Source organism: Crocuta crocuta, unplaced genomic scaffold (genome assembly GCF_008692635.1).
Source record: "Crocuta crocuta isolate KB4526 unplaced genomic scaffold, BGI_CrCroc_1.0 scaffold367, whole genome shotgun sequence".
Lineage (NCBI taxonomy): Eukaryota > Metazoa > Chordata > Mammalia > Carnivora > Hyaenidae > Crocuta > Crocuta crocuta.
The window spans coordinates 4,553,560-4,579,986 of NW_027527936.1; the positions used below are offsets into that span (position 1 = coordinate 4,553,560).

The 26,427-nt window shown below is 45.9% G+C and overlaps 1 protein-coding gene across 5 annotated transcripts; it reads left to right on the forward strand.

The window, feature by feature from the left end:
• Window positions 1–5,302: 5,302 nt before the first annotated feature.
• On the forward strand, window positions 5,303–25,824 carry KIF2C (kinesin family member 2C). Of its 5 annotated transcripts, XM_077752078.1 has the most exons (22): window positions 5,303–5,446; window positions 6,302–6,396; window positions 9,211–9,312; window positions 9,485–9,533; window positions 12,271–12,393; window positions 13,537–13,659; window positions 14,427–14,527; window positions 15,183–15,278; window positions 15,717–15,771; window positions 15,861–16,023; window positions 18,465–18,555; window positions 18,813–18,876; window positions 18,955–19,046; window positions 19,836–19,978; window positions 20,782–20,986; window positions 21,106–21,216; window positions 22,080–22,147; window positions 22,426–22,531; window positions 22,624–22,737; window positions 22,955–23,083; window positions 24,955–25,078; window positions 25,173–25,824. In XM_077752078.1, the coding sequence occupies exons 1-22, from the start codon at window positions 5,383–5,385 to the stop codon at window positions 25,253–25,255; spliced, it is 2,301 nt and encodes a 766-aa protein (XP_077608204.1). In that variant the 5' UTR covers window positions 5,303–5,382; the 3' UTR covers window positions 25,256–25,824. The 5 variants fall into 5 exon arrangements, with proteins under 5 accessions (XP_077608204.1, XP_077608207.1, XP_077608205.1 ...); XM_077752081.1 differs by lacking the exon at window positions 25,173–25,824 and having other exon boundaries at window positions 23,014–23,083; window positions 24,955–25,020; XM_077752079.1 differs by lacking the exon at window positions 22,955–23,083 and having other exon boundaries at window positions 5,307–5,446.
• The last annotated feature ends 603 nt before the right edge of the window (window positions 25,825–26,427 follow it).

Genomic DNA, 26,427 nt, shown 5'->3' on the forward strand with positions numbered 1-26,427 from the left:
GCTGGCTGCCAGTCATAATCTCCCCACAACTGGTCCCAACCCCTCTCTGTCTCCTCATGGATGATTTCTCAGTTGTTGTTGCTGTTGTTTTTAATGTTTTTATTTATTTATTTGATGGGGGGGGCAGAGTGAGAGGGAACAGAGGATCTGAAGCAGGCTCTGTGCTGACAGCAGAGAACTCAATGCAGGGCTCCAACTCATGATTGTGAGTTCATGACCTGAACCGAAGTTGTACACTCAACTAAGCGAGCCACCCAGGCGCCCTGGATTTCTCAGTTTTTACTTTAGTTTCTCAAATCTGCAACCCCTTTCCACTTCTATATCTTCTTCTTCTTCTTTGTTGCTGTTAAATAGAAATTTTCATGCAAACAAAAGTTGAGTACAAGGACACCATTTCCATCACCCAGCACCCATGATCATCAATTCATGGCCACTATTATTTCCTACATCCCCACCCGTCACTGCTGGCCTGCTGGATTATTGGATTATTTCAAAACAAATCTCAGACTTTCACTTCTGAGGCATCTTCAGGTTTTGGTAGAAGGAGCTACCACTATCAGTCTAGATTATTTCAATGGCTTATCTGCTCCATTTAGTAATTTCTCCCACCTTAATTATAAAAAATTACACACAGACAATAAAGTTGAAGGACTAGCACAGCAACCACTTGTATACCCACTAACCTGATTCAACATCTTTTAACATTGTGCTATCTCATCTTTAGCTTATTTGTACGTTATTGGTAGGGGAAGAAAAATCTTTTTTCCCCTCTACCCTTCTAGGTTCTCAACTGGGACTCTGTAACAAAAGACAGATGAACAAGAGAAAAGCAGACAAATTCATTAACCTGTGTGTCTCCTGTATACCTGGGAGAATTGCAGGGATGAATAACTCAAAGAGGTGGCCTGAACTTGGGCTTATATAGCATCTTCAACAAAGAATGATAAATTTGTAGAGAAATAATAGGACAAAGGAAAATGGCTTTAGGATCCAAGGGCAGGAAACTGTGGGAAGATAAATGTATGGGGACAGACTGATGGGGTAAAGTTTGTTTGCAGATTCCTCTGATGCCATCACTGTGTGGATAAGAGTCGAGCATCCTCTCCAGTAAAGGAAAATTTCTATTCTGACTTCAGGCAGAAAGGGGGAGGATAGAACTTTTCCTGTATATGCTGGATCATAATTGGCTTAGACTCAAAATCGTTCTTATGTCAAAGAGGCATATTTTAAGGTGACATATCCCAGTTTTCTTCGTTATTTTTCTGAACCCTTCGAAGGCTGCAAACACCGTGACTCTTTAGCTCTAAGTATTTCGGCATGCATCTCTCACGAATAAGAACCTTCCCTCTCATAATCATGGTATCATTATTATACTTAATTAGAAATAATTCCCTAAAATCTTTGTTACCTATTCCATATTCAAATTTCCCCAGTTACTCCAGTTTTTTTAAAAAATTTGTTTATTTATTTTGAGAGAGACAGAGAAAGCACAAGTGGGAGAGGGGCAGAGAGAGACAGAGAATGCCAAGCAGGCTCCACCGTGTCAGCACGAGCCTAACATGAGGCTTGAACTCATGAAACCCTGAGATCACAACCTGAACCAAAACCAAGAATCAAACGCATAAACTATTCAGCCACCCAGGTGCCCCCTCCCAATTTTTTTTAACCATGATGCAGTCAAGATTCATGCTTAAATTTGGCTGTTGTTTGGATTATCTTTTAATCCAGAACAGTCTTTGTACTTTTTTTTTCTCAGTAGGAACTTTTTGAAGAGACCCCTAGGTCAATTATCTTGTAAAATATCCTGCATTCTAAACATGCACCATTATTCCTCCTGGTATTGTTCAATTTGTTCCTTCATCACCTGCATTTCCTGGAAGCAGGCAGTTAAGTCTAGGGGCTAGACTGGATTTAGGTTACACATTTTTGGCATTAGTATCTCCTGGATGATGTTATATACTTCATATTATATCCAATGAGGAGACACATAATGTCAGGTCACCCCATGACTAGTGATGCTAAGTTTGATCACTTGGTTGCAGTAGTGACTGTCACATCCTCCACTTAAAGGTATGCTTTGCATTTGCAGACTGTTAATTCAAATTATCTGTGGAGCAATACTCTGGCATCCTACAAACATCCTCTATACTCAGTAACCTTTCACCTACCATCCACTAAATCATTTATTTCATTGGAGTTGCAGTATAGTTCTAGAGTTTTTTTTTTTATTCAGTGGCCATATTTTAAAAAGTTTTTCTGTTATTTGTTTCTTTTTGTATATTGCTCTACCCTTTCACAATGATTTTTTTTTAAGATTTTTTTTTTTAAGTAATCTCCACACCCAGCGTGGGGCTTGAACTCACGGCCCCAAGAAGAGTCGTGTGCTCTACCAACTGAGCCAGCTGGTACTCTCACAATGATTTATTTTTTAATACTTGCTTTCTTTTTGATATTAAGCATACCAATTTTATACACTCTGTTTTATTACCAGTTCAGGGAGGGGAGGGCCTTTTTTTTTCTTTTTTATCCTTTTTTCTTTTTTATCACATTATCTAATGTGCCTGTGGTAATATGCTGGATTCCCTGACATAATGTGCCCCTACTCTAAAGGCTCTGTGTTTTCTACGGTCTTAGAAGTTTCATTATTCTCAGAACATGGGCCTCTCCAGGGTCAGCTTCCCTTGCTGCTCTGATGTCTCTCTTCCTTTACGGCACAAAAGAAATTCTTGACTTTGGGGACTTTGAGTTTCCTGTGGGTTTTACTATTTTTGGACCACTTCATGTTAATTTCTTGACTTTCCCTTTGTACAACAGGAGGGGAGGAGTTTTATTACCTATGCGAGGGCAGGAGAAATTCACTGGATCTGCCCAAGGTTGAGGAACTAGAAATAAGCCCTCCTAAAAAAACCCATGTGCCCCAAGGGTTCCACATAGGCCTTGGGAAGCAGCCAGGAAGTTTGCACCTACCTGGACCCACAGGTAGAAAAAGTAAAAAAGGTAGGGATGGGCCCAAACTTACATCAGCTTCCTAACACAGGAGGTACAGGAAAATAACATAATGACCACTTGTGTATATGGATGAGTCATGTAAAAAAATAAAATTTCTATTCTGTTGCTGTACCCTCTCCAATTGCATTACCCTCTCTGCCAGAGGCAAATGTTCTCCGAAATCTTACTCTTTATCACTTGTAAGTATATCTTTATTACATATGTATGTATCCCTAAGCAATATTCCACTTCTACTGTCTCTAGTCTGACTCTCACCCTCAGTACTTCACCAAGACTGTTCAAGGTGACCAATGACTTAAATGCTAGCAAATTCAAAGGATATGTCTTTTTTAAAAAATGTTTTTAATGTTTATTCATTTTTGAGAGAGAGACAGAGACAGAACACAAGTGGGGGAGGGGCCGAGACAGAGAGGCAGACACAGATTCGGAAACAGGCTCCAGGCTCTGAGCTGTCAGCACACAGCCCAATGCGGCTCGAACCCATGACCCGTGAGATCATGACCTGAGCCGAAGTTGGACGCCCAACCTACTGAGCCACCCAGGAGCCCCTCAAAGGATATTACTATGTCCTCCTCTCACCTACCCTTTCTGCAGCTCTCCTGATACTTCCTCCTCTTCAGTCCTTCCTAGGCTTCCACCCCCTGGTTTTCCTCACCCCTCAAACCACCCTAGTCTCATCTTTGCTGCTGCTCCTCCTCTGCCCTACCTCAAAATGCTGGCGTGCCCATGGCTCAGTTTTGTTCTTCTAGATCTCATTCAGCTCAAGGACAGCAAATACATTTACATAAATACTACATCTACATAAAATGGCTACCAAATCTCTATCTCTGGCCTTGATCTCTCCCTGAGCTCCTAGCTTGCATATTCACTGCTCACTTGACACTTACACTCTGAAGTCTTGCAGACATCTCAGACTCCACATGACCAAAATGAAACCCTTGACTTACCCCCCTACCTGTTTCCTTCACAACTCGACTCCCCTACTTCAGGAAATAGTTCATCATCTATCTACCCAATTGCTCTAGCCAAAAACCAGAAATCAGGCATGATTACCCCTTCTCCTTCACCCCCATATCCAGCCCTTCAGCGAGACCCATTCATTCCATCTCCCAAACTGTAAGTCAGTCTCTTGGTTACGTTTCCATTATCACTACCCCAGCCTAGGCCAGCATAATCCTTGCCTACTAAATGATCCATCCCACTTCCAGTCTTTCCCCCTTCAATCAGTTCTCCATACATCAAGTCTGATAACATCAATCAAATCTGAGTTAACACTCAGATCTTGTCACTCCTCTGCTTAAAATTATTTAATGACTTCTCATTAGAATAAAAGTCAAAATTATTACTATGGGCTAGAAGATGCTACATGTTCTCACCCCACTACCCTTCTCCTCTTGCTTTCCAACCACACTAGCTTCTTTCAGTTCTTCAAACAAGATCAAGTTATTTACTGCCGCAGGCCTTACACAGCATTCTTAGATCTTAGTCTAGGAGGCTCCCCACCATCCTGCCCTCCATTTTAATAGTTTGTTCCTTCTTGTTCTCTAGACTTGGGTTAAATATCACTTCAAAGATTTCTTCCCTGTCCACTTTATCTAAAGTAAGTTCCTCCATTATTTTCTATCTCAGCTCTTAGTTTCCCTCAGAGCACCTACCACAATTCCTAATTTATTTGTTACTTCTTTGTGTCCCCTGTTCATGTTAGAAATGTTAGGTCAAGAAGGGCAAGAATTATGCCTCGTTCACTATTATTATCTTTACCACCCAGGTACCATGCCTACTACGTGGTAGACAATAAATATCCAGGTAATCTGTGTCTCCTAGGCACTTGAAACATAGTTCCTCATTTAAACTTCGCAATAACTCCGTGAGGGAAAAAGCAGGCTCCTCACTGTGCAGAGGAAATCGAGTCCAGTTTCTAACCTGCCCAAGGTCACTGAGCTAGTGACTGAATAAGTCGGGATTGGAACCCACGTCTGTAGGAACCCCACAGTACTCGGTCTCAAACACCACACTGCAGTTTCTCAGTTTTGGGGAGGCCAGTAGCACAGCACGTTTTCCGTAAAAGGCCGGGAAGAAGAAACCTCCAGGCCCGCGTGCTGGCCAAGCTCCCAGGAGCCCCAGCGCGCAGGGGTGTGGCCAGATAGGTGGGCGGTCCTAGGCGCACAAAACCGACTGGAGACTACATATCCCAAAAGGCTGCGGAGGGCGCCGCGGACTAGCGGCAGCGAGGCTGGCGACGGCGTGATGACGTTCTCAGGGACGCTGGCGCGCGGGATTTAAACTGCGGCGGTTTGCGCGGCGTTAAGACTGTGTAGGATTAGCAGAACTGTGGTTGTTTGTGTTTCGCGTTTCTTTTCCCCGCGACTGCCCATGGACTCGTCGCTTCAGGCTCGCCTGTTTCCCGGTCTCACCATCAAGATCCAACGCAGTAATGGTGAGGGGCGGGGTCGCGAGGCCAAGGACCGGTGGGCTGTGAGGTGGCTGAAATTACTGCTCCTCCCCAAATGGCAGGGCCGAGATGCTGTTAGGGATTCCCCCGCTTCCACCTGGTCTGGGTCTCTGCACTAGCATTGCGTCTATTCTACCCAGGTGCAGGGGCCTCTGTGCTGGCTGTAAGTCCCCTTCCCATCCTCGGAAGTGGGCGGGGCTCCTCCCTGTCAGAGGACCTCCCAGGAAAATTAGGGTTGCTAGATGCACTTCACTTCCAGAGTTCTCCGCTGAAACTGCCATGCTCTTGTAGGGACCGCGGCTTCCTGGCCCCTTTACTCTCCTCTAAATATTCCGCACTTTCAGTATGTCAGGCACTGAGATTCAGGGTTAATCAGAAAAGATCCCTGCTTTTCAGGAGCTTGCAACTCTGCTCTTTTTTGGTTAAGTAGCTACCAAATCTCTGGCAGGTGTAATACCCTGTCATTAGGAGAATGGTCAGACATAACCGTCTGGTGGGGAAACCCAAGGGCGCTAGAGCGCCGTGTGAGTTGAGGAACAGTACCTAAGGACTAGAGTGACTCCCCTGCCCAGACATACCTTCATCTCACTGTAGGCCCTCTTTTGAGTAGGAATGAATCCTGCAGCTCAGTTTTAAGACCTGTTCCCTGCCTACCTCACCTGGGATGTTCTAAAGGTGAGGAGCTGAATCTTTCAAAAGCCAGGAGTTGTATTTGTTTCCTAGCGTTAAAAGAAAGAAAAAGGCAGCTGTTCCTTCCTTCAGGTTAACTCCACGTTGAGATCTCTGTGCGATCCTAAAAGTGAAAAAGATGGGTAAATTCTGGACTTTTTATACCTCTAGGCATAATTCACAGTGCTAATGTAAGGACTGTGAACTTGGAGAAATCCTGTGTTTCAGTGGAATGGACAGAAGGAGGTGCTACAAAGGGCAAAGAGGTAAGTTCTGTGAAAATGCCTCTACCACATTTAACACCTTCCTCCCTAAAAGATCTGTGTGAAGAGGTATCTGGCTGGCTCAGTTGGTAGTGCATGCGACTCGGGGTCCTGATTTCGAGCCTCACATTGGGCGGAGAGACTACTTTAAAAACAAACAAAGGAAAAGCTGTGTGTGGAAATGGAACTTGCGAGAGCCTTGTTTCTGATGCTGCCTTGTCCTCCCTAATCTTGAACATGGTCCTCTTTGGATGCATTAGGATTTTATTTAGTTGGGCCTGATCTAAATTGAAGCAATCGATAGTTTCTGGTGTGTTTGTAGAAGACAAACTGCACAGAATCCTAAGACCTTGCTTACCTATGCTAGTTTCTGAGTGCAAGCTACCCACAATATCGGTTTGGGAAGCAAAACTAACAACCCAGTTGAGACAAAAGTATGTTTCTGAAACCCCAGATAACAGAAGGCAACTTGTTATAAATGGCACAGATGAATAGTGCTTGAGCAGCTCAGAGGTGGTAACTCATTGAGGATGAGCTTGACTGGTAGGGGCGTGGTGGGAAGGTGTAGCAGAAAACACTAGTGAAATGGCCTTCATCGGGACTAGTGAAGAAGCTTGCTCCAGGCAGTGGAAGGCTCAAGATGCTGGACAGTTGAAAAAGGGGACCAGAGGGTTATCATCTCTGGCACTAAGATATTTAAGATTTTGTTCTGTAGGTACTGAGGAGCCTTGGGGAAGATTTTGAGAAGAGGAGAGGTGTGACTAAGGCATTTATGTTTTAGAGGCATTGTGGTGTGGTAAAAAGTTCACTGGGCTAGGAGTATGAAAACCTGGATTCTGTTCTGGCTCTGCTGCTATTTTGTGTTCTCAGGCATGCTTCCAACTCTTAGAAATTCAGTTTCCTTACCAAAAGAATGAGGATGATAATGATATCTGCTTAATAAGGTTGTTATGAGGATTTATCCAGCAGATACTTTGGTACTGGTTCCAAAATGCCAGACAGGATACTGCAGTGAATAAGACAGACCTGGACCCTCTTTCATGGAACTTAATGAAATAACACATGTAAAGGACTTGCCTAGCATAGTGCCTTATGGTAGGTAAGCAGATATTTAGTGGTATATTTTAGAAATAAAAGGATTGAATACTTTACACTATCTGCTTTTAAATCAAGAGATTCCTAAAATTCTCTTCAACCAGCTATTAGTAGTTCCTTGTGATTTTTGTATGCTGATTTTTGTTGTTTGTTTACAAATATAGTTCTTGTTGGGTCTCATACCAGCTCAGATACTGTGTTTGGAATAAGGTCTAAACTTCTTTGTGAGGCATTCAAGGCCTTTTCAGGATATGACCCAGTCGACTTTTTTCTTTGTACCACACACTCTTCCAAAGTATGCTGTGTCAGGGTCAAATGCATCAGGTCCCCACTCTGTGGCCATGCCTACTGCCTTGCTGCCTTCACACAGTCACTCTTTTTACGCCTTCCCCCTGGGATGTTTGCCCTGAATCATCAGTGTGAGAGTTGATGTCAGAACTACGGTTAGAATACTGATCTATATTGTCTGTTTTCTATGGTTTAAGTATAGGAAATGGGAGGAATGTGTAGTAAGGGTCTATAGCTGTCCAAGAAACGGGGACAAAAGTGTGGTTATTAAAGTACTTGCCAGCTTTTGCTTTTGGTAATTCTGTCCTTTGATAATTCTATCCTGTGCTGGTTTGGTTTCTAGCCTTCTGTGCATATGACTTTTCCGTTAGAATATGAGCTAACTGGGGACATCTGGGTGGCTCAGTCGTTTAAGTATCCAGCTTTGGCTCAGGTCATGATCTTGCTGTTTGTGAGTTCAAGCCCCATGTCTGGCTCTGCCCTGATGGTGCAGAGCCTGCTTGGGATTCTCTCTCTTTGCCCCTTCTGTGAGCTCTCTAAATGAATGAATGAATGAATATATACATACATACATACATACATACATACATATACAAACAAAAAAGAAAAAATAGGAGCTAACTGAAGGCAAGGGCAGTATATATGCCTTAATTCATCTTTGAATACCTTCCTTCTATTGCCTTAATTATGCCTAATGAATGTTTAAATAACCTAATTAATACGTATAGGTTGCATAGGTAGGACATAAAGCTTTTACTCTGCAGTACATGCTTGAGCTCTGAAACCTTTCAAAATTGGTTGGTACTATTTTGGTGTGTTTGAAGTGCTGTGAAGTACGCTGATGAAGTTTGAGTTGCTCCTGGAGGGCTCTAGTGATGTAAACCTAGAATTGTGACCTCAATTGCAGGCATGAGCAGGAAGTTATTACTGGGGAAGAAGTTTCTGGGCCCAGTAGAAAATGTAGGTAGACTTAGGGTTAGGTAGCAGCTCTCGGGAACTTGTCCCTACCCATAAGATCCTGAAGGGCCTTCCATTTTGACTATCACCGGGACAGTTAGAACTTGTTTCCTCCTCTGTGTCATCCAGCAAGAGGTGCTCAGGGCACTGTGCCCAGCAAGACCCCACTACCCAGCAGAACAGTAGGGGAACTAAGTGGCCTAGATCTACTGTGGACTACCTGACTGTTTGCCTGTCTGTCTGTCCTCCTCTTTACCTCATTCTCATCACCAACATCTACCATTGGCTTGGCAATCAGAAACCAACATTCATCTAGATGGTAAAGCAGGACTAAGGGCTATGTGTGTATAGTTGTTGGTATGTGGTGAAACTTAAAGTTGGTAAAGTCTGAATCTAGGGGTAGCATTGGTTACAGGGATGCACTTGGGTTGAAGAAGCTATGTTGTTCCAATGAAACTTTTTACTTGCTCTTTGCAGATTGATTTTGATGATGTGGCCGCAATAAACCCAGAGCTTTTACAACTTCTTCCCTTACACCCAAAAGACAATCTGCCCCTGCAGGAGAACGTAACGGTCCAGGTAGGTGCTTGTCATGTGGCTGAGCCAGTGCCCCAGATGATATGCTTGGCTTGTTGGCTTTTGATGATTTTCTGGAACTGCCTAGGATTTCCGCATAACACACAGACCTAAGATAGGTCCTTGAAAATTGATAGGAACCATATATTATGATGTTTTTGTTTTTATTTTTCAGAAACAAAAACGCAGATCAGTAAACTCCAAAATTCCTGCTCCTAAGGAAGGTAAATGGATTTTTACTGGCCTATCATCATGGGGTTTGAGCATAATATTCCTGGGGCACAACAAGCTGTGAAATAGACTCATTGCTCTACTTTAGCATGTGGCTCTATGTGGGCTGAGTCATGCTCTGTCTTCTAAGTATCTTAATAAGGAAGAATCTAACCTACAGGGAGGGAGAAATAGGTTTTAGTCAAAAGGTACAAAGTTTCAGTTATAAGAAAAAAGTAAGTTCTGGAGACGTAATGTACAACATCTAGCTGTGATGAACAACACTGTATTGTATACTTAAAATTTTACTATGAGGGTGGATCTTATAATAAGTACCCTAACCATAAAACAAAAATAAACAAAATACAAAACAAAGAGAGTAGGAACAAACCTTAGGAAGTGATGGGTAAGTTTATAGCATTGATTATAATGATAGTTTCATGGGTGTTTACTTCTCTCCAGATACATCGAGTTAAACACACTAAATATCTACAGCTTTTGGTATTTCAGTCATACTTCAGTGAAGTGCTTTTTTTTTTTAATTTTTAAGTTTATTTATTTATTTTGAGAGAAATAGGAGAAATAGAGACAGTGTGAGCAGGGGAGGGGCAGAGAGAGAGAGGGAGAATCCCAAGCAGCCCCATACCATCAGTGCAGAGCCAGGCGCGGGCCGGAATTCATGAAACCCAAAGATCATGATCTGAACCGAAACCAAAAGTCAGACGGTTAACTGACTAAGCCACTCAGGTGGCCCATCAATAAAGTGCTTAAAAAAAAAAAAAAAAATCCAGGGGTGCCTGATTGGCTTAGTCAGCTGAGAATCTGACTTCAGCTCAGGTCATGATTTCATACCTCGCGAGTTCAAGCCCCACATGTCAGGCTCTGTATTCACAGCTCGGAGCCTGGAACCTCCTTTGGATTTTATGTCTCCCTCTCTGTGCCCCTCCCCTGCTTGTGTTCTGTCTCTGTCTCTCTCTTTCAAAAATAAGTAAACATTAAAAAAATAACAATAATAAATAAAAAGAAAAATCCAGCCTACAGCCCTTAGGCCAACTTCTCAGGAACCTGGTGCATTTGAGAAATTTGCCAAATGGCCTAGAAGTTTTTCCTGTAGAATCCAGAGCAATAATCAGCCACTAATGTGCTTGTTTTTCTTTCCTCAAGGGAACAGTGTGCCTTGGAGTGAGGTAGTGAGCAGGCTGTAGGAAAAGCTAGGTCTCAGCTGTTTAGAAGTATATTCAATGGTGCTAGGGAGATCTGGGGGTTGGGGTGGGATGAGTAGAATAATCATATTGCCTTGAAGTCTAGGAGAAGGTTGGACTTTCTCTGCAGAAGTAATCAGTGTAAACCTACTCTAACAGTCTGTGACTATAGGGGGTGGGGTGGCTGTAGGTGCAAACTGCCCAAGAAATCCAACTTATTACTCAGAGCCAGCTATACCTTGCAGTCTGCATGGCCTATCACCAGCCAGGGGTTATCACTGCCCACAGCTACCACAGGAGCCCAGAAACTACTTGGCTGGAGTTTCAGGATTTGGGGAGCCCAGGTGGAAGGCGGTGGGATTGCAAGCTCGGGCTGGGTCTGAATGGTGTGGTGCTGGCCCTCTTACTAGCTGTACTGTAAGGACCTGCAAGAGAAATGGGAATGGTCTTACTTCATATGCATGTCCTCACAAATCCTTTGGGAAAAGGAAAATTATAATAATTTATGCTCTTAATGAAGACATGGATTATACAGAGCTATCAGATCAGCCTAAACTTAGGAGACTCAGAAATTTAGTACAAGTTGATGTTTGCCTATATTATACCATGTGGTTTTTTTTTTTTTAAGTTTATTTAAAAAAGAGAGAGAATGCGTGGGGGTAAGTGGGGGAGCAGAGAGAGGAGGGGACAGAGGATTTGAAGCAGGCACTATGCTGACAGCAGAGCCCAATGTGGGGCTCGAACTCACAAACTATGATATCATGACCTGAACCAAAGTTGGACTTAACTGACTGAGCCACCTAGGCGCCCCATACCATGTGTTCTATTTCCAAATTGCTGACTTGCTTTATAGGTGATGGAGGGGAACTATATAAATGGGTAGAAATTAACAAGAATTCAAGTATAACTCAGTTATTTCTTGCAGTTAAGCATTCTTTTAAGGTTCCAGAAAATCAATGTAGCTGACCCACGTGTTTCTGATGATGTGGCCCAGGTCTGGCTCTATAAAGCATCCTGGAGCAGTGGGAAAAGCCCAGACTTTGGAATCTAACAGTCTTGGGTTCACATCCTGGCTCCAACACTTACTACAATGTGCAAGTTGCTTAATTTCTCTGAGCCTTATTGCCCCCTTCCATCAGATGGGAATACTGATATTTACCTTACAGTGTTGTTTTGGAGTATGGGAAGATTGTACAATGGTAGGTGTTGCTGCTGTTAAGGTTAAACTTGCTTTTTTCCAGGGATTAGGTCTGTCTCTTCAGAAAGGATTTCAGATTGACTGTAGATCTCTCCATTTACTCAGAACAGATGCTCTTGTGGGAGACATCCTTGCCCTTGCGAGCTCTCACATTGACAGAATGGGGTCACTAGTACTTGGCCTTTCTAACTTTTCCTTTCCTTGGGTGGCAGGAGTGGGAAGTTGGGCTGTTTTCCTGGTGATCTGGACCCATCCCACCTTATACAGAATCTTCGAGGGTTGCCCCCTAGAGGCCCCCAGTGGCCCTCCTGATCATACTGCACTGACTGGTTGCTGCCCTTGGTTCTTCAGGTCTCCGAGGCCGCTCCACCCGAATGTCCACTGTCTCAGAGGTTCGAATTACCAGTCAGGAGAATGATATGGAGGTGGAGGTACCAGCGTCTACAAATTCCCGCAAGCAGTTTTCAGTTTCCGGTGAGTAATGAATTTGTTTTTCCTGTTTGAGGCTCTGCAGCAACTCCACGTATATTGCCCTGTCCCTGTTCTGAAATATCCTGAGATTCCTATACTCCCCTGGCTTCAATTCTATCTGCCCCCACCCCATCCTCCATTATTTGGAAATCATTTTAATTTTATTCTTTTAATTTTATTGAAACATTATGCACATACACACCCAGAAAAGCAACCATATCATTGAGTATCGTTCACAAACGGAACACACTCACGTAACTCACACCCAGATCAATCAAAGCATTATGAGCAACCCAAAAGTCCCCCCTCAAGCTCTCTTCCGGTTCATAAACCCCTAAGGGTACTGATAATCTTGACTTCTGATACCATAAATTAGCTTTTTTCCTTTTTGGAGTTTGTATAAATAGAATTTGAAAAATATTTTTATTTGTTAACTTTTACTAGATAAAGCAGATACGGATTGTGTAAGATATACAATCATTACATCTTACATGTATCAAATTTGGCTCTAATAGAATGAATGTAAACAAAAGAGTCACAACCAGGTATGAGAAGTAGTGAGTTGTCATGGACTGTACCTTTCTGGGGTTGAATCAATATGTTGTTGCTCACGTTCCTCTTAGTCCTGGCTTTTCAGTCTTTGTCCCTGTTAACCCAGGTTCCAAGGCTTGGAGAAGTCTGGCTTTTTTTCCCAAATGAGTAGAAAGCCCTAGCCTGAGAACCCAAGCTTGGATCAAGCCTAAAGTCTTTAGGCGTTTAGAGGCTTTCCCTTTGTGGCGAAGTCCATGCTGAGCTACTCACATACCCTCTAAGATACGTATTTTTTACTTAAAGATTTTATTTTTAAGTAATCTCTATACCAAACCCTGAGATGAAGAGTCACATGCTCTACCAACTGAGCCAGCCAGATGCCCTACCCTATAAGACCTTTGACCCCAGGAGCTAGCCCCTGTAGAGACTGGTTGGGTTCAGGGTTTGGGCTGAAGTGAAGGGAAAAGCCCAAGCTCTGCTCACACTGAGGGAGCCTGAGGCCTTGCTATGCTGGCAATCAATTACACTCCTCCTGGCCCATGACCTGTTGGGGCTCAGAGGAGCACAGCTCTGGTATGCCTGCCTGCTTCTCCAATGACTCTTGTTCCCTGACAGCTGGACCCCCTAGGCCCTCCTGCCCTGCAGTGGCTGAAATACCATTGACGATGGTCAGCGAGGAGGTAGAAGAGCAAGTCCATTCCATCCGAGGCAGCTCTTCTACAAACCCTGTGAACTCAGGTAGATGAGTTGAGCTGTCTGCTGCCCTGCTCCTAGTGCAGGACAGGCTGTTATATCCTGTCCCAAACCTGGCCTGCTTTGGCACCTGAGTTCAAACCATGTTTGTCACATGGGGGCATGTTTTCCTGTGGCCATTGCAGCAGTCTTTTTTTTTTTTTTAACTTTTATTTATTATTAAGAAACAGAGACAGAGCATGAGCAGGGGAGGGGCAGAGAGAGAGGGAGACACGGAATCTGAAACAGGCTCCAAGCTCTGAGGTATCAGCACAGAGCCCAATGTGGGACTCGAACTCGCAAACTGTGAGATCATGACCTGAGCCAAAGTTGATGCTTAACCAGCTGAGCCACCCAGATGCCCCTGAAGCAGTCTTTCACAAGAGGTGACCCTGTTCCCCACCAGCTGGCAGGAGCCCTCTCAGTTGAGGTGTTGCCATAGCTCAAGTCTTGGCTAACACCTGAAGAAAAGCTCAGAATGCCCATCAAGATCAATCAGGGATGGTATCACCTCTAGTGGTTGTTGAGAAGATGCCACAGAGGCATGGAGAGAACTTGGGTTGGGCCTAGAGTGCTTGTGCAGGTCTTTACTTTGCAGGCTTGGCCATCCCATGAGTCCTATCCGTTGCTTCCTTTCCTTGCATACAGTGGTTTAAGAGCAAGGGTCTAGGCAAGGCCTAGTCCTGGGAAAGGCCCATGACTCAGAGCTGGAGAAGAGTAGGCTGGCTGGCCTAGACAGGTAAAAGTAGGCTTTCTTCCCCCCCCCACCGCAGTTCGGAGGAAATCATGTATTGTGAAGGAAATGGAAAAAATGAAGAACAAGCGAGAAGAGAAGAGGGCCCAGAACTCTGAAATGAGAATAAAGCGAGCTCAGGTACTTTTCTTAGGTCAAAGGTTTTTGGACAGGCATTCTTAATTGCAGCCTTACCAGCAGCAGAGGTACAGTTGGACCCAAGCATTTCTCAGGCTCCAGTTCTGATATCCAGGAAGTTTAACTGGTTTTTCAACAGGATTCAGAGAACAAATCAGATATTTTTCTGAAGTCCCTTAGGTGGGGAATATTTCATGCTAATCATCCAGTAGGCACACCCATCACAGTGCAGTGGCCAACGGAGCTGCTAGGCAGAGCTGCCTGCTTTCCCCCCAACCCCTACCTCCTAATTGTGTGTGTTGGAGGGGAGAGAGGATTTGCAGTAAAGTCCCACTTTGGAGCACTTTCCTTCAATTGGGTTAATTGCTCCAGGGAATCTCAACCTGCTGGTCTCCTAGGAAGGACCCTCATCCTAGTTCCTAGAGTGGTTGGATGCATGCCTACCACCCTCCCACTGCCTACCACCAGTCTCTGTTCCCAAGGCTTTTGCTCCTGAGTTCTCAGCCTAGAGCCAGGGTGGGAGGAAGTGAGAAGTGGGAGGGCTTTGTCAGCTGAAGGGCTATGTGCATATAAAGACCTATTGTTGCTGCTTTAGCACTGAGCTCTGAGAGCATTTACCTGTCACCAGCCAGTCCTTTTTTGCCCTTGTTCCAAACAGGAATATGACAGCAGCTTTCCAAACTGGGAATTTGCCCGGATGATTAAAGAATTTCGGGCTACTTTGGAATGTCATCCACTTACTATGACTGATCCTGTAAGTAAACCCAAAGGGCTTCTAACTCTCCTTCCTGAGTAGGTATACAATTGAGAGACCGATCTCTTTAGGGATGTGAGAGCCTGCAAGAATCTCCACTTACCCTTGAGGATATTTTTAATACCCTTTGGTGGGCTGGAGCTAGTAAGGCTGGATGGGAGAGTCTGAGCTGCATAAACTCTCACCCTCCTCACTTCCATAAGGTGGCTAGATCCTTACTAATAATCATGGAAGTAGCACTGAAAGCTATAGGCAGCAGGGTGAGAAAACTGGGAAGGAAATGCTGCCTGTGCTCTAGAGTAACTAATGGTGGAGGTGGGGTCCCAGTGTTAGGTCTTGACCCCTGAGTGAACCAGACATGGGATTGGAAGAGGAAGAGTTCTTTCAGTATTGCTCTGACCTTTTACTGGTTGGTTGTCTTCGCTCATCTTTTTGAAGATCGAAGAGCACAGGATATGTGTCTGTGTGAGGAAACGCCCACTAAATAAACAAGGTAAGCCCTGATCAGTCAGAAGGAGGCTTTTGACTGACCGACATTCTCCATGTCCAGGGATCATCCCCTGAAATACTCTTCTTCTGCAGAATTGGCCAAGAAAGAAATTGATGTGATTTCCATTCCCAGCAAATGTTTCCTCTTGGTCCATGAGCCCAAGTTAAAAGTGGACTTAACAAAGTATCTGGAGAACCAAGCCTTCTGCTTTGACTTTGCATTTGATGAAACAGCTTCAAATGAAGTTGTCTACAGGTTAGTTTCTTGACTCTTTTATTTTCCTTTCCCCAGCTTTCCTCTTTTCAATATGGGATATCGTACTACTCACAGCCACACTGAACTCCGAGGCCTTTCTTGGCCTCCTCATATTATCTTTGGATCAGCCATTACAGAGCTGGCTCCTGGCACCAAGAAGGCCCAGTTTGGGCTTGTCACATCCCATTTTGCATCTTTAGCAGCCCATCCTCACATGGATCACAAGTAAGGTATTACCCATTGTACTCTCTGAGACTGGGCTGGGCAGGCTATAAGTGTTCTTCCATTGTCTTATGCAGCTACTCCATTATCCACTGAGCTTAGCAGACTCAGCAAACACTAGGACCGCTCTGTTTAGTACAGCACCCACTAGCCTCATGTGGCTATTTAAATGAAAGTTAAATAAAATTAAGAATTCAGTTCTTTTTTGGGGCATCTGGGTGGCTCAGTCGGTTGAATGCTGACTTCGGCTCAGGTCATGATCTTGCGGTCCGTGAGTTTGAGCCCTGCATTGGGCTCTGTGCTGACAGCTCAGAGCCTGGAGGCTGCTTCAAATTCTGTGTCTCCCTCTCTTTCTGCTCCCCACTGACTCGCACTCTGTCTCTCTCTGTCTCTCAAAAATAAATAAACGTTTAAAAAATTTTTCAGTTCTTTTTTTCTTCTTTTGGCTTGAACTCAGAACCCTGAGATCGAGAATTGCTTGCTCTACCAACTGAGCCAGCCAGGCATCCTAGAATTCATTTCTTTAAAAAAATATTTTTTAATGTTTTTTTATTTTTGAGAGAGAGCACGCATGCGAGCAGGGGAGGGGCAGAGACAGAGGGAGACACAGAATCCAAAGCAGGCTCCAGGCTCTGAGCTGTCAGCACAGAGCCCGACACAGGGCTTGAACTTACAAACAGTAAGATCATGACCTGAGATGAAGTCAGACGCTTAGCTGACTGAGCCACCCAAGCGTCCCAGAATTCAATTCATTAGTCACACTAGCCACATTTTAAGGGCTTGATAGCCACGTGTGGTAGTGGCTGCTATTAGCATGGTAAAGAACATGTCTATCATCACAGAAAGTTCTATAAACAACACTGTTCTGGACGAGAGGTTGACAAACTATAGCCCGTAGGCTAAATTTGGTTTGCAGTTCCTTTTTTTGGGTTCTCAAAATAAGAATGAATAATAGTTTTCTATGTTTTTAAAGGATCATTTTTATTTATTTTTATTTATTTATTTTTTAATTTTTTATTTAATGTCTTTATTTTATTTTTGAGAGACCGAGACAGAGAGTGAGCAGGGGAAGGGCAGAGAGAGAGGGAGACACAGAATCTGAAGCAGGCTCCAGACTCTGAGCTGTCAGCACAGAGCCTGACGCAGGGCTCGAACCCAGGGACTGTGAGATCATGACCTGAGCCGAAGTTGGACGCTTAACCGACTGACCCACCCAAGCGCTCCTGAAGGATCATTTTTAAAAACATGTGACAGTAGGGAGCATCTGAGTGCCTCACTCGGTTAAGTGTCTGACCTCAGCTCAGGTCATTATCTCACAGTTTCTGGGTTCAGCCCCATGTTGGGCTCTCTGCTGTCATGGAGCCTGCTTTGGATCCTTTGTCCCCCCTCTCTCTGCCCCTCCCTGACTTGCATGCCTGCTGTCTCTCTCTTTCTCTCTCTCTAAAATAAACATTTTTTTAAAAAAAATCTGACAGTGTGGTATCTGGCTGGCTCAGTCAATGGAGGGTACAACTCTTGATCTCAGGGTTGTGAGTTTTAGCCCCATTTGGGTATAGAGATTACTTAAAAATAAACTCTTAAAAAAAAAGTGATGGGCGCCTGGGTGGCTCAGTCAGTTAAGCGTCTGACTTCAGCTCAGGTCATGATCTCACAGTTCATGGGTTCGAGTCCTGCGTCGGGCTCTGTGCTGACAGCTCAGAGCCTGTCACCTGTCTTTGGATTCTGTATCTCCCTCTCTCTCTCTGACCCTCTCCTGCTCGTTCTATCTCTCTCTCTCTCTCTCTCTCTCTCAAAAATAAATAAAACATTGGAAAAAAAAAAAAGTGAGAGATCTATGTGTCCTAAAATGTTTTAGGCTCCTACTTTAGAGGGTTTCCTCTGGTCTTTGTCTTTGTAATGTTTCTTATGCTGGCAGTCAGCTACTAAGCTCTGGGTTTCATCTTGGGTCTTCAGGGTCAGACAAAGGGCTAGTGGCTCAGAGTGTAGGCCACCAGCTTACTCTTGGCAGGTCAGTCCAGCCCTCCCCAGTTGGCTGGGAGAATTTCAGATTTGTAAGTGGGGCTGGGATCCACTGGGACCACTTTGCAGGAGAGAAGTGCTAGTGTTTGGAAGGAGGAATCAAAGACCGCAGTAATTCTGCAGTGGAAGGGCAGCAGGACCACATTCTAGGGAGCACATTTTGGGGAGAGATGTATACTCTTTCCTATCCTTTCTCCTAGGTTCACAGCAAGGCCACTGGTCCAGACAATCTTTGAAGGGGGAAAAGCAACCTGTTTTGCATATGGCCAGACAGGAAGTGGCAAGACACATGTAAGTATGCAGGCCTGGCAGGGAGCAAACCAGCCTGTGGTGTCACTTTGGGTCCCTGAGAAGGAAGCAAGTAAGTTGCTTACAGAAGTCCCCTTGGTACAGATGCCTTATCACCAGATACTCTTGCTGTGCCAGATGCCTTAGCAGGTGCAGCTTCTCAGCTTTGATGTGGTGGCCTGCTGTGGCAGTGGAGCCACTTGTGCTCTGGCCTAGGCCCAGGGCCCTTTACCACGGTTTTCTGTCCCTTCCCTTTGCAGACTATGGGTGGAGACCTCTCTGGGAAAGCCCAGAATGCATCCAAAGGGATCTATGCCATGGCCTGTAAGTAGCGTGTTCTGCCCCTCTTGGGTTGGTCACAGAAAGGCAGGTTGCTTACTTAATCCAGGCTCTCTCCCATAGCCCGAGATGTCTTTCTCCTGAAGAATCAGCCTCGCTACCGGAACCTGGGCCTGGAAGTCTATGTGACCTTCTTCGAAATCTATAATGGGAAGGTAGCTAGCTGGCAGGGAGCCCCTGTTTTTACTGTCTGGACCCCTTAACTTTCTAAAACCTTGAGGTTGGCTAGAAATTGCAGAAACCAAACAACCTGTGGGCCATCAAGCCTTTAATGGGCTGTTCTGCCCTGACATGTGTGGAAGGTTTCCTCTGATGGTGGGATGGTGCCCAAGCTCAGCATGTATGGCAGGAACACTCCTTGCGGCTCCGTCTCACATGGGAGGTTTGCCTCGTGTGTGCCCTGTCCTCCCTGGACCCACCTCCTTTATAACCTTTCTACTCTTCCCCTGATTGTGTACATTCATTCTCATATTGTATTCTTTCTTCACTCTCTCCCCCACCCCTTATACTCCATACCTCCTACCTGTACTTCTATACTCTACTTTGCAGAGTTGCCTTCCTCAGAGCAGGATCTTGATGATGATGATAATAGCTAATGTTGATTATTGGTGTAGTATCATGTGCTAAGCACTTGTCTCAACTGATTCAGTCATTATAACAACTTATTGAGGAAGTATTCCCATCATTATTCTGCAGATGAGGAATAAGCCTGGAGTGGTTAAGTACTGGTCCAGGCTCCCACAGCTGGCAAAGTAGCAGAGTCCTATCAGACTGAGGCAGCCTCATTCAGCTTTCATTTGTACTGCCCACCACCCAGCTTAGCAGCTTAGCTTCTCTCTGGCTTCCCTGCTGCCAGCTCTTATCTAAGCTGGGACCGGCCCTGAAGGGGCGGGGGTATGTGGGATGCCCGGCACCTAATGGCCTTAGCCTTGTTTCCCTGCCAGCTGTTTGACCTGCTCAACAACAAAGCCAAGCTGCGAGTGCTGGAGGACGGCAAGCAGCAGGTGCAGGTGGTGGGGCTACAGGAGCACCTGGTCAGCTGTGCTGACGATGTCATCAAGATGATCGACATAGGCAGTGCCTGCAGGTCAGTTCTGGTGAGGGGAGGAAGGGGCCACCTAATGCCCGGTTCAGCTGATAGACCCTCGCTCTGAGCCTGTTGCTGTTTCCACAGAGTGCCACTCTCTGCAGCTTGGTGAGGGCTGTGAGGGCCTCTGCCATAAGGACTCTCAATAGGGCAGATGACCCAGGGCCAGAGGATCATCAGGAGCGAGTCATAGTGTTTTAAATCTAACCAAGGTAGACTTTATTTCCAGGTCCTTACCCCAGAACATCCTTCCTGGCTTCTCTAGGTTTCTTCTTGCTGTCTCCTCCCTCTGTGGTAGGAGACGAGCTCTGGGTCTATTTTAAGCTGGAAGGGATGGGGTCATAGCTCCTAGATAGAGGCAGGGAAGTGCTCTTCCACCAGGCATGGTGCAGTGAAGTGCTGGGTGGCTAATGGAGGCCCAGGAAGAGGGTTGCCCTCTCCAAGGCCCTGAAGCTTTGACAAGTGGTTCATGACGACCCATCCTCCCCATGTGTCCTACAACACCGGCAACTCTTCCCCATGTGCTTTTGGGCCCTCAGGTCTGGCTAAGGACCTAGCACAGAATCCAGTACTTTTCACTGCCAAGAAAACTTGCCTGGTCCGGAGCTAGAGGGGAAGCTGCTGCCCATGAAGGGCAAAACAGAAGTCTGGGACAAGAAAACATAGGACTGCTTAGAGTCTTGACCTGTGTCCCTTGTACAGAGAGCTCAGTGCTATGGAGTGGGGTGGCTTGAACTCTGGGGCTCCACGGTGGCTGGTAACTTCAGAGGTTCATAGCCTTTCTTTGCCCTTCTTTGCCACAGGACCTCTGGGCAGACATTTGCCAACTCCAACTCTTCCCGCTCCCACGCCTGCTTCCAGATTCTTCTTCGAACCAAAGGGAGAGTGCATGGCAAGTTCTCTTTGGTGGATCTGGCAGGGAATGAGAGAGGTGCAGACACTTCCAGTGCTGACCGGCAGACCCGCATGGAAGGTGCAGAAATCAACAAGAGTCTCCTGGCTCTGAAGGTATCAGGGCCTAGACAGGTGGTTGGCCTGGAGGGTTGCTGGTGGAGGGAGGGAAGGAGGGAGAGAATGGGCAACTCAAGAGGAAGAAAGGGACCTCAGTGGCTCCCGCTGCTCCACAGGAGTGCATCAGGGCCCTGGGACAGAACAAGGCTCACACCCCATTTCGAGAGAGCAAGCTGACACAAGTGCTGAGGGACTCCTTTATTGGGGAGAACTCAAGGACCTGCATGGTGAGTAGGGTCACTTTGGAGGTGGTACAGGAAGACTTGAATCCTCTCTCTGGGCAGAAAGCTTGGTGCCCTTGGCTACCTGGGTTACCAGACTCAAACTTGACTGGGCATTCCCCACTGCTTTTTAGTACCAGGCTCCTCTTTGCCTATTCAAGAGGGAAGGAAATGATCTGTTCCCTTTACTATATGTCTTTGCAGCTCTTGGTTTGGGGTGAAAGGGGGCCTTACCTGGTGAAAGAGGCCCCAGAGTTCAGAAGGATGGCCTGTGGGAGAGCAGGAGTGCAAAATTCCCTCTTCTATGGTTTCCCTCAAGTTCTCTAGCTCCTAACTAAGTAAATAGGAAAGGGCTATGGCTTCGAATGACTTTTTCTCCCCTTCCTTATTTTATCTATAAGCCCTGCTAGCTAGGATCTGCTTTCTTCTCCTCCAGGGAATCTCCTCTTCCCTGTCTACTAGGGAAGGTGGGAATTTCTTTCCAATTTTAGTATATGTGCTGCCGAAGCGAGCACAACCGGAAGGTGGGAATTTCTAATTAAGCTTCTGAGCCTAGGTGAATAGAAGGTTTCGGCAGGAGCCACAGAGCCTTGAGATGTGACCTTGGCAGAAGAGTCAATAAAGAGATAAAACAACAGGGGTACGAGATGCACCTTTCAAGGCAGGCAGTCAATTATTAAGGTGCCTTGATTTTCAGTATCCTTGGAGCAAGTTGCCTGGCACAGATTAGGTGCTTAGCTCTCTGTTCCAATATTGTGTGGGTGTCAGCAGCTCAAAGAGACAACTCCTGGCAGTCTCTAGTACTAGACAGTCCAGCGCCTTCACCCTGTGATCCTCAACCCTTAACTGCCTGTTTCCCCCTTTTGCAGATTGCGATGATCTCACCAGGCATAAGCTCCTGCGAATATACTTTAAACACACTAAGATATGCAGACAGGTACTAGTACCTATGGCCAGTGGGATGGGGAGACAGGTGCAGGAGGGAGGAGAGGAAGAGGGAGGAAGTCTGGAGCCTCAGTGCCTATTGTATATTCTTCTGTGACTCAGTGAATCTGAGTTCAGACATGTCCCAGTCCCCTTCAGGCCTTGGTAGGAAGCCAGGATGGGTCATGGTGGCCAATGTAAAAGCTGCCGAGCCTCATGGTCTGAGTGATGCTGCAGTCCTGTGAGTGCCAAAGAGGTTCCTGTGGGATCTGAGACCTTCTTGTTCCTCAGGGTCAAGGAGCTGAGCCCCAACAGTGGATCCACTGGGGAGCAGCCAACTCAAATGGAAACAGAAGAGATGGAAGCCAGCTCTCATGGGCCCCTGATCACAAGCAATGTAAGCTGTAAGGTGGGGCCGGGCAGGATGGAAATGTGGCCTATTGAGGGGAACTAGACCATACTGTTGTACCTCTCCTTTTGGTCCCTCAGTTCTCCAAGGAGGAGGAGGAACTGTCTTCCCAGATGTCCAGCTTTAATGAAGCCATGTCTCAGATCAGGGAGTTGGAGGAGAGGGCCATGGAGGAGCTCAAGGAGATAATACAGGTGAGGAGCTGGTTCTGGCTAGGAATGGACTGGATATGCACTCCAGCATATGCCTTCAGCAGTGCTCAACACTATTCCTTGAGCATGACCTAGGCTTTGCTCCCATGGGTCTTCAGGTAGGGATGGAAAGAGGCAGACCTCTACTTAGCATTCCTTAATTCTCTACCTATTCAGCTAGCTGTTCTAGAGCAATGAATTACCATACCTTCTTCTCCAGCCAGGTCTACACAGGCTTTCCTCCGTCCTCCTAGCCGGAGCTAGTTTCTTCCCCTCTAGGTTCCTGATCAAGGTTTTGGAGGGTGACTTCTTTGCAGAGATCTTGGCTTGTTTATTCAGTGAATGTTTGGTGAGTACTTTCTATATGCCAACTCCTATGCTGAAACCAAGGACCAAAAACATGAAGTATGGATAGTATGCCCTAAAGTAAGACTTGCTCAATCCTGACTCTTCTATTTCTTTCTTTCCTGACTCTTCTATTTATAAGCTGATTTCTTTAGGAAAGTCATTTAGCACCACTAGACCTCAGTTTCTTCATCTCTGAAGTGGGCAAGGCAGGATGGTTGCCTCTGAGGATTAAAAGAGATGCTTTTAAAGCAGTGCCCAGCATGTGGTTAGTGTGTAGTAAGTGGTAAATGTTGGTGCTGCTGTGACTCCCACTGTGGGAGAGCAGGGGGAGGGGAGGCCCAAGAAAGCACTCTGCCAGTGGGGTGTTCAGGGTGCAGCACAGAAATAAAGAGCTTGGGCCACTCAGAAATGAAAAGGGAACATGGGGGCACCTGGGTGGCTCAGTTGGTTAAGTATCTGACTTTGGCTCAGGTTATGATCTCACAGTCCTTGGGTTTGAGCCCCACGTTGAGCTCTGTACTGACAGCTCAGAGTCTGGAGCCTGCTTCAGATTCTGTGTCTCCCTCTCTCTGCCCCTCCCCTCCTCACTCTTGGTCTCTGTCTCTCAAAATAAAGACATTAACAAAAGAGAGAGAGAGAGAAGAGAACATGAAGAGTAAGCACTTAGGCATGTCCTCCCTCCATGGAGTGCTCAGGGTACAAATGTGTGAAGGGACATGGTGTCTTCAGAAAGAAGAGAGTTCACTCTGTTCAAAGCAAAAGGTATAAGCAAGTGATGGATATTAAATCTGTGACTAGGTCAACAGGTACCTGATGCTAAAAGACCTATGGTTCACTCCAAAGGCCTGGACTTGGTTATGACGGCAGTGGAGTAGAGTATGGTCACATTAGATGACATGACATGGTCTTATTACAGCTTTAGGTACATCACTGTGGCTACAGTGTAGAGTCTTGTTTGGGAATGTGGGAGAGCATGAGTAGAGGCACTTAGGAGTTAAAAGCAGTTAAGAGATTGTTGTAAAGAGTTTAAGAGAGGGGCACCTGGGTGACCAAGTCAGTTAAGCGTCTGACTTGGGCTCAGGTCATGATATCATGGTTCGTGAGTTTGAGCCCTGCGTCAGGTTTGCTGCTGTCAGCATAGAGCCCACTTCAGATCCTGTGTCTCTCTCTCTTTGCCCCTCATCCACGTTCTCTCTCTCTCTCTCTCTCTCTTTTTCTTTCTGTCTCTTTCTCTTGCATGTACATGCACACAAAAATAAACATTAAGGGAAAAAAAAGAGTTCTGGGGCACCTGGGTGGCTCAGTCGGTTAAGTTCCTGCTCAGGTCATGATCTCACAGTTTGTGGGTTTGAGCCCTACATCAGGCTCTGTGCTGACACCTCAAGAGCCTGGAGCCTGCTTCACATTCTGTGTCCCCCACTCTCTCTGCTCCTCTCCCACTGCATGTGCTCGCAAAAATAAACGTTAAAAAAAAAAGCTCAAGAGAGATGTTGGCGCCTAGATGGAGTGTGGACATGGCCACCATGAGACTGGAGTGAGGACTCAGGTACCATTTAAGGGGCAGAATTGGTAGGATTTGGGGACCAGCAAGGTGAAAAAATAAAGTTATTGTTCCCATTTCTGGCTTGGCATCAAGACAGATTGTGACACTCATTTGACCTGGGGAGAGAGACAAGTTTGGGGTTAGGAAGAGGATGCATTCAAGCTGAGGATTTCTACGGCAGGAGGTCAAGAAGCAGAGTACGAGCTATGGCTGAAGGAATGGGCATCTTGCCCAGGTTGTCTGCATTGCACATGGTAGGGGCCCAGGAATGATTTGCCAAATTGATTTGGTCATTTTTGAACTGACAAGGTCCCCTCGTCTCATTATAGCAAGGGCCAGGCTGGCTTGAGCTCTCCGAGATGACCGAGCAGCCAGACTATGACCTGGAAACCTTCGTGAACAAGGCAGAGTCTGCTCTGGTCCAGCAAGCCAAGCACTTCTCAGCCCTGCGAGGTGGGTGTGGCTGGAGGATGGGCCTCTGCCCTAAGGGAATGGGGCCTCTGAGACACCCACTAACTCCCAGTGTACCACCACTCCTTCCCTCCAGATGTCATCAAGGCCTTGCGCCTGGCCATGCAGCTGGAAGAGCAGGCAAGCAAACAAATAAGCAACAAGAAACGGCCCCAGTGACAACTGCAAATAAAAGATCTCTTTGGTGTCACACCCAGCCTCTTCCCCTCCCCATCCTTCCCAGCAAACTTGGGGCACCTGGTGGGTCTAGTCAGGGTCTGAGCTAGAAAAGGCTTTGGTAAATGCCAGGTATGGAGGCAGCTGGGGAGAGGGTCAGAGTGACATGGGACACTTCTTTCCTTTTCCTCAGTTATAGCTCTCAAGGGAGCAAGGATGGGAAGAGACTTTTTAGTTATCCTGGGTGTTGCCCGTCTCTCCAGGAGAGGAAGACTCTCTGGTAAAGAGTTTTCTCTTGGGTGGCCTTCTACCTGTGTGGACTGGCTGCTGGTGAGGGTTCCCTGGGGTTATCCTGGCACCGGGGAGAGGAAAGGAGGCTTTAGTCCAGCTCTCTGCTGGCTCTGGCCTGCCTTCCATGCCCTTGGTTCAGGCAGTATGTCTTGTACTTTAAAAAAAACGTTTCTGGGATCTCTTCCTTCCTTGCTGTTTTTTGAGGCCCAAGAAGATCCCTGCTGTTTTCTGTTTTTCATGTTTATATATTGTGTCTAACAATAAAGAGGGAAAAAAATCAACCTGTTGAGTGGTGTGTGGGAAGGGCCTGGCACATGTATGAACCTTCTCGAACTAAGGACAGATACTTCTGCAACTCTCCATAATGCTGATTCTGTACTCTACCTAGGAGACAAAATCCACACCTGCAGTTTCAGTGATGTGGTAAAGCTCCCAAGCCCTGCCTTGTTCAATGCTTACTAGGTCCCAGGTCTTCTGGGAACAGGAGCCATAGGCAGAAAGAAGATGGTGCTCTGTCAGTTACAGTCCACTCAAGGCACATTACAGGATTCTGTGGCAACACTGATAAGAAAGCACTTGGCTTGCTGGGTGGGAAAGGATCTGATCACCAATACCAGTTTGGTCTATAAAATTAGAAGTTTGCTGGGTGGACTGAGGAACCAATCATAGAGCATGGACAGTTTAGGAACTGGAGGATTCCAGATTCCTTGTCCTGGAATATGAATCTAAATAGTAATACACTACTAAAAGATTTTTAGTCTAAGAGTCACACAACCAAATGCATATTTTAGAATGACCTCAGAAAGGGGCACCTGGGTGGCTCAGTTGGTTAAATGAAGTCCTGACCCATCTTTCCATCTGGAATACCATATGAGTCCTTCATG

Coding starts and splice junctions, on each gene's coding strand:
- KIF2C (XM_077752078.1), top strand. CDS start 5,383: ATGGACTCGTCGCTTCAGGCTCGCCTGTTTCCCGGTCTCACCATCAAG. Junction 22,738..22,954: donor AGCTCAAGGAGATAATACAG/GTGAGGAGCTGG, acceptor CTTCTTCTCCAG/CCAGGTCTACACAGGCTTTC. Junction 23,084..24,954: donor GTTTATTCAGTGAATGTTTG/GTGAGTACTTTC, acceptor GTCTCATTATAG/CAAGGGCCAGGCTGGCTTGA.